The 12,829-nt window shown below is 40.7% G+C and overlaps 1 protein-coding gene across 1 annotated transcript; it reads right to left on the bottom strand.

Annotated features, from left to right (window-relative positions):
* Positions 1-1,690: 1,690 nt before the first annotated feature.
* On the bottom strand, positions 1,691-12,816 carry LOC108873445 (alpha-tectorin-like). The gene is given in 24 exon segments (XM_051066558.1): positions 1,691-2,730; positions 2,826-2,923; positions 3,336-3,495; positions 3,586-3,837; positions 4,165-4,298; positions 4,412-4,596; positions 4,813-4,932; positions 5,093-5,370; positions 5,646-5,929; positions 6,067-6,207; positions 6,209-6,384; positions 6,981-7,381; positions 7,475-7,632; positions 7,849-8,301; positions 8,303-8,448; positions 8,546-9,098; positions 9,256-9,839; positions 9,930-10,506; positions 10,599-10,999; positions 11,302-11,467; positions 11,705-11,800; positions 11,881-12,159; positions 12,458-12,573; positions 12,777-12,816. Coding segments are annotated over 24 exon segments (5,799 nt in total). The 3' UTR covers positions 1,691-2,729.
* Between the last annotated feature and the right edge of the window lie 13 nt (positions 12,817-12,829).

Here is a 12,829-nt window from a genome sequence, read left to right as displayed (position 1 = left end):
ATAGATCTGTGAAGGTTCTTAGTCATCCAGGTCATGGTATTCTTAAGTGCTAAGGTTGAAGGCATCTGGACTTATTTTTGGTTTCCTTGAAGACATTTCAAGACTATGTACCTGTTTTTGTACACAAGTCAGTTGCTAAGAGATATATTTGGGCAGAGTCTAAATATATTAATAACCAGTTTGAAGTTATTTTGTTTTAGTTTTGTTTGTTTAAAAGGTAAAGGACTGCTCCCTTCATCTTCTGTATTGTAACAGTGACTACAACTGTAGTTACTAGGTGTGAGATACTACATTGGTCAGTTATCTTATGTGATAATTTTTTTTCTTAATCTTGAGATTTTAGTCTGTAATTCCCTGCTGATCAGAGTTGATGATAAATAAAAATACTTGATGTAGGCGTGAATCAGGCACGTGACACTGAAAATGAAACCTTGACTTACTGGAACACATGTCAATCCAAGTCGTGCAAAGAAACAACCCTTAAAATGCCACTGTAAATAAAGACACTTAAAATAACATCTGTCATCTAGCTGATCCAGATGGTGTGACAGATGAGGGAGTGGTGTAGCAACATGCCTATTAAATTAATATTAAGGCTTAGTGACAGCCAGACAGATAAAATTACTTTCAGTTCCAAGCTTTTTCAAAATACATATTTTCCCTTTTACAATGCCAAAAGTTATTCCCTTGGTAAATAAAGAGGGGAGAGGAAAAATCCTAGTTACATCTTGACAATATAGTAGAATTATCAAGATAATGTCTGATGATGATAAAGATTTTTGTTATCATTACCTAGTTTTGTGACTGTTCCCTAAAACCTTTGAAGAAAGTGTTTTACATGTCAAACCCTCCTTGTGTTGCTTTGACTGACTCTCCTCAGATTTCTTTACACAAGTTTTTAGTTGTCTAGCAACAAGTGTTTTACAGATGGATAATTGTTCATTGCTAAAGCCCTGAAATCTTAGCCTGAAATCTAAGCCCTGAAAAAGTAATTAAACAACCTTTAAAAAAACCTAACATGTATGCCTCAGTACTGAAACCAACTAAACTAACTATAGGCTCATATCAAACCTGCCAACTCAGCAACTTTGTATATTTGTGTAACTAAATGAGTAAAGTTCAATAAACATACTGGGACAATGCATTGAACAAGTTAGTGGCTGGATGTTCCAAAACAAAAGTCACTGTTTATGGGGCCAGTGAATAGAAACTCAAGTCAGTGCTCTGTCCCTGAAGAGGAAAATCTAAGCTAAAGACTTCAATGTTATCCTAAACTCAGACTGAAATTGCAGTAATCACATTTAATCAGTAACAAAATCAGCCCACCTTAAAAATATCACAAAGATCAAAGACTTGAGGTCAAAGCAGGATCTTGAGAAACTGTCTTTATTTTTATTTCTTTTTATTTTAGACTATTGTGATTAACTAATTATAGCTGTGTCTAAAAAAATCAGACAGCTTCAGCAGATTCAAACTGCAGCTGACATGGGCCAGAAAATTTCAGCTTATAACTCCAGTCTTCAGATCACAACATTGGCTACCAGTTTATTATAGGATCACCTTCAAAATTAAAACTTGTCAGATCTCCTGACCCAGTAAGAACCCCCAGGCCCCTCAGGTCGGCTGCTTCGAACCTACCATTAGTGCCCACAGTTAAAACTGTAGAATGAACTTTAGAACTGCTAAATAATTATCAGCTGTTTAATTGTTTGTTTGTTTTTTGGCCATGTTTCATCATTTGTTCATCTCAACAGACAATGGAGAAAGTAAAATGAGTGGTGAAACAGCAGACTACATCACAATAAGTAAAGACATGCCACAGTAAATGATGGAATGCCAGATAAGGAAGCTGTGAGTTTCAAGCACGTAAGTTTCTCAGCTCAAAAGATCATGAGATGCGGGCAGATCGTGCATCCAGATTTTTCCATTTACCAGCTGTTCAGTAGAAGCAGGTAAAACCAGTGTGGGTAGTTGGCCTAGCATTTCCCAGTCAAAATCTTTATTGAGGGCAAGAAATAACAAACACACAATTTTTGAAATTCCAGCAAACTTAAAGGTATAAACAATTGAAATGCCCTTGTTTGCAAAAGTTAAAGTATTCCTTCTGACACACACAGAACAACAGACATGTAGGCAGAGCATATGTCAGAGTGTTTGTACCAAAACAGGCAGATAAACAGGAATAGTATCAAGACATTATTTTATGTTGTGTGGCATGAGAGTGCCTCAGCACCTCAATTGTCTTTCTGCTGTTACAATCTGGACCACTCTTGATTCACTAGTGTGTTTAATGTGGATACCACAAATGACAGAAAGAATGTTCCTGTCGGCTGCTGTTAGTTGTTTCAGTATTTAGATATTGCTCAGTGAATTGAAATAATACTAATTCATGGTTAATTTGACTTTTTCAACATGACATTTTCAAGTTTAATAGTGTGTCTAAAAATAGGCCTACTGACCACTTTGCCACATCGCTGTATCATAAAACAAAGTTACTCACAATGAGTGATACATAAACCTTGTTATTTTCTAAATGTTGACACTCCATAATTTAAAATGAAAAGTAACTTACATGACTAAGCCACTTGATTATGATTAAGAAATATATTCATATTATAGTGTGGTATACATTCACAACTGTATTTGTATAATTTAGATCATCTTTGATCTCCAGGTCAGATTTGCTGCAGTCAACAAAGCAGGGTCACTAAAGATGTTCCATCATTTTTTCTGCAAGAGAACAACCATTGTATAAGCTGTTGTCTATCTATTCATCATCTACATGAGTGAAGATGTTGTGAAAAGATATAAAGAAATGTACATACCATTTACCCTGCACAGGGGCCAGAGGTCCAAGTGAGAGCATCACAGTGTCATGGTAGGATGCATCTCTCTGAACTCTGTCGTGATCCTGGTTGCAGTGCTGCAGAAAAACAACAATACAGGTTTTAACTGATGCATAGATTCTCACCCACTTATAGATAGTGATCACTAAAGGGCTTGGCAGCTCTGCAATCATTGCCTCTTTTTTTTTTTTTTTTTTTTGAGGCACAGGATTATTTTACCAATCTCAGTATAAAAACACAGTGATATGTGTCTCAAGTCCAGAGACAAGCAGGTTAGACGATGCTTAACTGACCATAGATGTGAATGTGATTGCAAAAGTGATTCTAAATGTATTTGTCAGTAGGTGTATAATGCCTGTTGTCCCTGTGTTAGCCTTGTGATAGACTGGTGACCCACAGTGCCACCTGCTAAATAGACTCCATCCCCCTTACACACTTGTCAGTTTAATATTACAGAGGGAAGTAGAATGGATGGATAATAGTACGTACAGCTATGCAGTTGTTGTGTCTCAAAAGACACAGGTGGACTTGACAGTGCAGGTAGATGGATGGAAAATTGGTAAAGGTGAAGATAGCGAAGGAGAAACGGGCTGCAGTGGAATTGCCATTCTGAACCAGCTCTACTGTATCATCTGCTGGGTCGGGACACCTGGAAGGTGGTAGAAGTTACAAAGTGGACTATTAAGTAACAGGGTTAAGTTTTGGAAGAGAAAACTGGTAAAGGTCCCAGCATCTTTACTTTGTGGTAATGAGGTCATGGCGGATAGGGTAGCTGGAGATCTTGACTGGCGTGGCCCAACAAGAATCCAGAATGGTGGAGATCTGCCGTCCATCGACTCCCTCAGCCCGCACCTCCACATACAACCTCTGATCTACATCCATTTCCATGTTTTTGTTACTGGTCAGGGGCAAGAGGAAACCAGCGTCCTGGTAGGGGATCATTCTCAAATGATAGCGACCTTGGCCAGATGGAAGTCTCTTCTTCACAAAACTACAGAAACACAGCACATAGTGTGACTTAACTTAAAAACACTTCAGTGGATTTTTGATAATTAATACAATATGTGAAAAACATTCTGAAAAAATCTTGCACAGAACCTTTGCTTTTAAAAAGAAATCAGGTACAGAAGAGACAAAATCCTCTGAATTCTTTTATTATGTACTCAGATTGAACTGTATGTCTGCAAATAGTGACCAATAGCAAGTAGAAAGCAGAGACACCTATGATGATTTTTAAGTTGATGTTCACCACAAACACTTAGATGTAGATGCATTTGAACATAAAACATCTAGAAACCCATCCAGATCATATTGTTACCTCTCTATTGGGTTGATGCCTACATCCATAGACAGGGCCTGAGTCAGAGGGTATTCACAGGAGAAAACCAAGTGAGTGTTGAGGCTTTCATTGCCCAGAATGGCGTTCTCATATCTGAAGTGGGTCCCATTGCTCTATAAGATTTAGATGATTAAAAAAGTACATTTAGTACATTAGAAATGCAAAATATATTGTAGTGAATTTTTACACCTAAGTCTTTGTTAACATTTTAGGTTTTGAACTTTACCCTGAGAACTGTCCCACACAGCTGGTCGTCATTGTTAAAGTGGAACACCAGTCGTCCGTCCTGGAGAGTCCCTCTACATGAGTTGTCTCGGAGATGGAGGGCATTAGGATGGAAGCCGGCTTCAAAGAGCTGGCAGCGTGACAGGGATATTGAGCCTGAACTGCTGGCACAAGTGATGTATGAGTCTAGGAAAAAAGATAAAAATAAATTTATATTATAAAAAGTTATAATTATATTTTTAATTTGATTTAGCCAAAATCTCATAAAAGAAAACATTCTATTTTGTTCTTTGTACCAGGGTTGGCATGGACATTATAATAATAATGCACCTGCACTTATGCAATGAACACTGATCACACACAAACACTTTGAAAACACATTTCAATAGGAGTTGTACACACCGTAGCTCTCATTATTCTGCTGAGAGTAGTGCTCATCACAGAAGCAGCCGTAAACACTGTCCTTCTCACCACACCACTCATATTCTGTGCAACTGAGATGTTCACATGGGTCCGACACAGCTGCAGAAACAGAGGGTAAAGGATAAGACAGAACACTTAAAAGACACAAACCACAACTTTTAGAGTTTACATGTCTCATTGTTGCCAAGTTAATCACATAGGGATTGATTGTTTTGTTATTCATTAACTTGACCATCAATTAGTCGAGTGAAAAACATACCACACTGCAAACCAGAGCGCCACTCGGGGATGTCCAACCCCAAAACTGAGCAGGTTTTCTCATAGGCTGAGATGGCAGAACATAGCATGCCATTGGCTGGAGTGTAGAGGCAAAGATCATAGACGCAGGAACTGAAAAATTGCTGGGGGTCGGAGTGCAGGTGACAGGCACTGAATGGGCCGGTGGTGTTGGTGATGACACTGCAGAGCTCGGTGTATTCTTCCCTGAAGGTACAGTCACTCAATTCACCACCACTCCTGTCATCAGTGGATCCACATCTAAAAAAGACATGATATGTTTACCACTTAACACATAGATTTTTTTTTTTTACTTGACTACAACAAAGTATTTTGTTTGGATGTGGATGACTACAAATGTATTGCACTGTTGCCTAAATTCCCAAAAAAGTACAGAGTGTGGCTTTCAAATTTGTTTTTAAAATATGTCATTGTGAATCTGAGGAAGACTACATCTGTGTAGTGAAAGGTTTTCAATTGACAATAAAATTTGGATGGTGAAACAGCTAACACAAGTTCGTTTCACAACAACTTACCCTGGTTGGCTTGTGGGTGCCTTCCAGCTGTGTCCAAACTCATTGTCATTCTGTGCCAATGTGCCATTGGGCAAAACTTTGTCATCTGCAGGATTTCTGTTGGAGTTTCCACACATCCCAGTGACTCTGTTTTGACGATTTTGACCGATTCTGACCAGTAGGGTACTCCTGCCATCAAACTGGACGACCAGGTCCGAGGCATCAACCACTATGTAGCCTCCATGCCTTACCACCTGACCCAAAGTTCCCACAGTGGCAGGAAGAGATATCTCACTTTCATTTACCTGGAAAGATGAGAGATTCAAGAGAGAGAGAGTAACAAATGACTTAGATGTCAACAAGTGACATAGATAGTCACAACAAGTGTATCAGCACTTGACAGATATAGATATGTTTTTCTTGAAAGTAATGAAGAGTTTACCTTTACTCTTCTGTTTGGTCCAATCCTGATGTATTCACTCTCTAGTTGATTTGAGAGGTATACATCCACTGCTGATACAAATGACACGCGGTTGTTTCCACGGTGATTATTGGTGGCTGCTACCCAAAACCTGGTTTCATTTGGTGCCGTGGCTCACACTCTCAGTGATGATGTAAGAGCATGTGCCCTGGAAATGAGCCACTGCCCCATCAAAGGTGATGTAGTGTGGATCCCCCCACACAGTGCAAGTAGACATTGCATCAAAACAGCCCAGCTGGCCATTTCTGATGGTGCACTCTTGTGCTGGAGTGCAAGATGCAGCAGAGCAGGCAGCGCAGGTCATTTGGGAGCATGGCATTTACATTTCTGGGGTGCAACTCTCATGTCCAAAAGGGACTCTCCAGGCCTGCAACATGAAAAAAGGAAAAAAAAACATGATTTTAATGAAAATGTTGCTCATTGCAACCTTGAAAATTATTGACCATGTGACTTCATGCGATAGTGGCTGCTTACATCTCTGTTACTTACATCATAGGTAGAAGCCATTCATATAGGCAACCACAGCTTTATGTTCCACAGGAGAACACACCTCGTCCCACTCCTGTGAAAGCCCTCATCACAAGAAACATCCCTCGGAGCAATACCTGCTCACAGGATCCAGCAAACAATGCTGCTGGCACAGGTGTGGCCACAGTCGGTACCACACAGCTCATAATGGCTGTTAGCTGGACAGTCAACTCCTTAATAAGAGAAAGCAAATAAATGGTGTCTATTGGATGGTTATGATAATTTAAATCCATATGCATAAACCTCAGAATTGATAGTCATTCAAGAGATATCTGAGGTTAAAAACCATGGTAGATTGCTATTGTTCTTTTTTATTCACTGATCTGTGACATGACTGGTTGACTTACTGCAGGTGGTGTTCTGTCTCCAAGGGTAGATTTGGACATTAGCTGACTGACAGGCACTGACATACGCTTCAATGGCCCTGCAAAGAAGATCTTGGCCTTGGTTTCCTGACACACAAACATCAAACACACAGTCATTGAAATATGGCGTTGGGTCCACCTCCTCATGGCAGAAGCTGAGGGGGCCGTCGGCTGCTTGAATCACTTCACACTGAGCTCTAGCAGGTTGCTCATTGGTACACTGTGGACAGGAGGAACCACACCCATCACTGCAGGTGTAGTTGCCTGGAACCTTCCAAGCTGTCCCAAACGCATCTGGAGAGGTGACTATCGTTCCTGCTGGGGTTCGGAACTCGTCATTTGGATTTCCATTGAAGTTTCCACAAAGTCCACATGTTTTTCCACTGTGATGGTGAACATAATCAAATACAGTTTCATAAATCAAAACAAAGTAGTTATTAAATGACATAAATACATCTGAAAAATATTTTTAATACCTGTAATTTCCAGGTACAGAGATAAACACTGTACTATATCCATCAAAGGTGACACTCAAGCCAAAATCAGTGCTGACAAATACACGAGATCCACTTGCATAGATAGACACATGACCTCCGTCCAAGAGAATAGGCAAATTCCTGGTTACTCCATTGACCTAAAAGAGAAATTGGAAGGAAGTTGAGGTATACTTTTCATATTCTCCTGATTGCCCTGCAAATCCTTCTTTCTATTTGACATTATGTGTACTTGCAGTAAACTCTTAATTTTTTTTCTATTTTCTATTCATGTAGTCATGGGAATTGCTATAGCTGTCAAATAGTTGCAATTACACAAAATCTAAGTCAAATCTGATAAAGAAATAATAACTTACTTGAACCATACCACGTCTTTCCCGTGAAAGGTGCACTTGGTAGCCCCACACATTCACAAAAACTTCAGCTGCAAGTGAAAGTGACAGCCCATTCCATGGCTCATTCTTGGCTTCCACTGAAAATTGGTGGAATCCATCAGTATCATTACAAACAGTTGCTAGAACATAGCGGCAGGTTCCCTGGAAGTCATAGGCCTTGCGATCAAATGTGATGTAGTGGGGGTCTCCAGAGGAAGAGCAGGTGCCATGAGGGTTGGGATGGCAGCCCAACTCTCCCCCCACCACACGGCAGGACTCCTGGGGACCACAGGAGTAGGGAGTACAGTGGACTGTCCCAGTTATGCCATTACAAGTACACAAGCGCTGACATTCCTCACCATCCCAGAACTGTTCACCACCTTGCCGATAGCGTCCGTTGTGATAGCATCCACAAGATGTTGGTGGCACACACTGGATTGCCATTGAGGATAAAACCATCATCACATTGGCACCCATCCTGACACACAGTGTCACAGGTAAAAGGGAAAGAGAGGCTGGGACAGGTGGAAGGACAAGTGGTTCCACAGAGTTCATAATGGCTGTTTCGAGGGCAGGTTTGCTCTAGATTAAAAAAACAAAACAAAACAAAACAATGGATGAGAAACTTTGTAAAATAAAACGAATCCCAACTTTTATTTAAAAATGAACACATGCTTACCACAGCCAGTTACATTCCTCCAGTATCCTAAGGCAACTCCTTTCTGTTGGCACACAAGAGCAAAGTCCCGCAGAACCTCACAGACAACCACTGCTGGATTTCTAGAGGACTTAACAGTCTTATCACAAATTTGAGCATATTTCTGTCGGCCCACTGCATCCCAACACTTCGCAAAAGGCCCATGTGCCAATCTAAGAATCCCACACTGCTCACTAGAGTTGTAATTTGTTGTGAAGTTGTAACTTGTACCTTCCACACAGTGTGCGGACAGGGAGCCCTTTCTCCAGCTGTCTCCAAAGACCTGAGAGCTGTTGACCACAATACCATTTGGTGTCTGGAAGTCATCATTTGAGTGACCATTGTAGTTACCACAGAGTCCACCCAGTGAACCACTGTAGGTAACAGGTACAGTGACACGCACAAAGTGAGGCCAGACTGTCTGCACAGTCACACCAAAGGAGGTGCGAAGGATGATGCTGTGAATGCTGCTGTGGTAGATTTGGATTCGGTTGGATGCTAAGCTGAATGGTAGTCGGATCAGCTGGCCGTCAACCTGAAGGAACATTTTTCATCAGACACAATTTCTTACAGACACTTTCAATTTGGTGATGTAGATGAAGAATTAAATAATTATGTACATAAAAAAGAAAAAAGAATTCTCCAGCGTTTTAAAAATAAAATTTGGAACTTTGTCATTTGTTATCACATACCTGTACTTTGCTGCTGCTTGCCAACTCAATAGACACTTGTAAATCCTCCACTGCTAACTTTAACACTGAGGTGAACCTCTGCTGACCTTTCGGTGTTTTTTCTATCATCACTACAAAGTGAGGCTTGTCTGACCCATCCATTACTTTTGCAAGGATCAACTGACATGCTCCAGGATACTGGTATGTCACTCCATCAAATGTATGATATGATATTGGGCCTTTTTTCCAGCATGTTGCATAGCTGTTAGGTCTGCACCCTCTTTCTCCGTCCTCCACCCTGCATGATTCAAGTGGACTACAACCATGTGAGCGACAGGTCATGGTGCCATAACTGCAGCTACAGCGTCTCCCACAGTCCTCGTCCACTATTACAGTTTCTTCAGAGCGGTAGTAGCGACCCTCAAAGCTGCAACCACACTCAGAATGAGGGACGCAGACCCCACCACTGAGGATGTAGCCTGAATTGCAGATGCAGCTCTCCTGGGCAGGGAGAGGGCAGTTGTGGGTGGAATTGGGATTGACACAGGTAGCTGGACATCCTGTGCCTTGGGACTCAAAATGGCTGTTGGCTGGGCAGGGGATTTCTAGACAAAAAGATAAAATTGATGTTGACATCTCAAACATTTTACCACAAAGGACATTTTGAAATAATGTTGAATGACTGACAGACATACCACAGAAGCCTGGTTTCCTCCAGCTTGGCAGCTGGATACCATTCTGCTGACACTGACTTGCGTAAACATTTAGGGCTTGACACAGAATGGGCTGGTATCCTCCTCCTACACACAGATCATACACACAGCTCTCCACAAAGGTCTGTGGGGGAAGTTTTTGATGGCAAGCAACAAAAGGTCCAGAACTGTTTTGGAGGATACCACAGTGTTCAGTGTTGCTGTATAAAGCTGTCTGTTCTTCAGTGCAGCCAGCACAGGCCAGACCTTCACACTGTGGCTCACATCCAGGCTCATCGTCCCCTGATGCTTGCCAACTGTTGGCAAAAACCACATCAGAGCTCACAAGCTCGCCTTGGCGAGTTTTAAAGTCATCCTCTGGGTTATTGTTGAAGTCTCCGCACAGGCCGCATGTTGCATTCTGGTAAGTGTAGGGCAAACTGATCTTGACATAATGATTTGTGTCATAAGAAACCTCCAAGCCAAAGTCAGTGCTGATGACCACAGAAGAACCTGACTCATAAACCTGGATCGTGCCATTGTTAAGGTCAAGTGGAGTGGCTGCAAAGATTCCGTTAACCTGTAATCACATAAGTACGTCAAATGTAACATGTAACAAAAACATATTAGGTCTTTTTAAGTTAAAGTATCACCATAGTCAAAATCACCAACCTTAGCTTGACCATGATGTCCTTTGACAATCTCAATAGTTTCATTGTGAACCAACACTTTGACCAGTCTTGTCCAGGAAACATGAGTGCTGCCTCGGTGCTCATTCTTGCCCTCTACTCTATAGTAGGGCAGCCCACGACCACATTGTTCTGAAAGAACATAAGTGCAGGTACCCTGAAAGTGAAACACTGTGCCATCAAAGGTATAGTAATGTGGATCACCGATTATGGTGCAGGTACGTCTCTGCACTGTCCGGCAGGAGAACTGAAAGGCACTTTCCCGGCAGATTTGTGAAAAAGAGCAGGGTTGTCTGACACATTGCAGGCCCGATGAGGTGCAAGTGCACTTTTGTGCACAGGTACTGTCGCTCCAGAATGAGTCTCCCAGCTGCACAGGTTCACCTACAAACAAATGAACAGAATGTACCCAAAATGCAATATTAATGTCGTATAAAAAAAATTGAAAATACAAACAGTAACGGATCACACAATAGCAAAGGAACAACCTGGATCGGTAACTAAGATAATCCTTCACTTTTATCTAATGTGACAGATGTTTTCTGTGAAGTATACGGCACTCAACAGCAGACAGCATATAAAAATGCAGTTTTAAGTATTCATGCACATTTGAGAGTGATCACAAAGTAATGTATAAGAAGTGCAAAGGTCCACTTGTGGTCACCCTCCATATCCTTCATTCTTACCTTTGAAAGTGCAGCCTTTGGGACCAAAGTCTGTCCGGAAAGCCCAGCGACTCGTCACATTTACATTGCTGCTCAAGACGAAATTTGAGTTACTGCCTGTTGCAGAGGGAGAGAATGATCCAGGGATGGTGTAATGGTGAGTAGAGTTGATTGTGTCATAGCCAGCCTGGAATATACAGCATGTCATATAGATTATAATTTTTATGTTCAAACGGTTTGTTGTATTATTATTATTATTCTTTTTATATTATTATTGTTTTATTTGTTTTAATATTATTATTATTATTAGCAATATGTATCATAAGGGCACTACGGTGTAGTGAATGTATTCAGTTTTAGTCAGAGCAACTGAAAAATACATGATGAATTTCTTAACTGATCATACAAAACTGTCAGGTCTGACCTGTACACTGCGAGTTGTTGGGGCTATTATCCTGTAGTTCATCAATACAAATGAGTACTGGCCTCCAGAGATCAACACAGCTTGTACAGTTGTGCGCTGGAAAAAGAAATGGTTTATAGTACTTCATGATATGAAATGTGTGTATTTTTTTCACCAATTAGAACAAGTTGACTTACTGTTCCTGAATTTGGATAGTAGGCCACCTCATACCATGTTGCAACAAAGACCCAGTTGGCGTTGAAGTTCAGTCCTGGGAAATAGGTGTTGATGTCCTGTGTAGCTTGTTTGAGGACACTGCCACTGGTGTATTGGTTGTAGTAGACCTGACCAGTAAGTCTGTTGTCCAAATCTGTCCAGAGAGGAGCAATGATGTCTCTGGTTCCATATAATGGAAACCTCTGAGGTATGAAACTGGTCCATGGAGCTTCAAAGGTCATGTGTCCATTCTGGTTGACCTGAGAACAAGAAAAATGTATTGTTGGCTTGTGCCCTTCCTGGTATATATATATATACCTACATACTATATACATACATATGTAAATCTATCTATCCAGCTATCCACCCATTTGCCCAAATATGTTTGTCTGCCACTAAAGTTCTTCTTTATGCTGTTGTGTGTTGCTTTTTAGTGAAATTAAATTTCACATTATGTTTCTGCTCTACAGTTTCACAACACGTTGGAAGTTATTACAGTGTTTCAGCCCACAAGCATTTGACTTTTGTATTTTGTATATTAACTGCATTTTTACATACGTAAATCTCATTATACGTCCTCCCAAAATAGAAAAAAGGTTGCTGCAAGGTTATTAAAGGAGAACTTCCATCATCTGATCGAGGGCTTCTATCTCCAAATATTGGATAGAGGGGTCCTAGAAAGAGCAAAATTACAGAGTCATTAAAAAAAGACCACAGAATTTTTCAAATGTTCCACAGTGTTTTCAATGAGCAGACGTTTTAGGATCACCATAAAAAAGTGTGCAGAGCTTTTTACCCCAATAAGCACAACACCAGGAACATAGTAATTGAAACTTGATTTGTTATAGCAATGATCCTGTATTCAGTTATTACACACCCTCGTACAGCTGCCCAAGGGTAATATAAAGGTGAATCATTGTGTCAAAAAGA

Source organism: Lates calcarifer, linkage group LG23 (assembly GCF_001640805.2).
Source record: "Lates calcarifer isolate ASB-BC8 linkage group LG23, TLL_Latcal_v3, whole genome shotgun sequence".
In the NCBI taxonomy this organism is placed as follows: domain Eukaryota; kingdom Metazoa; phylum Chordata; class Actinopteri; family Centropomidae; genus Lates; species Lates calcarifer.
This window is presented reverse-complemented; position numbering and strand designations above follow the sequence as displayed.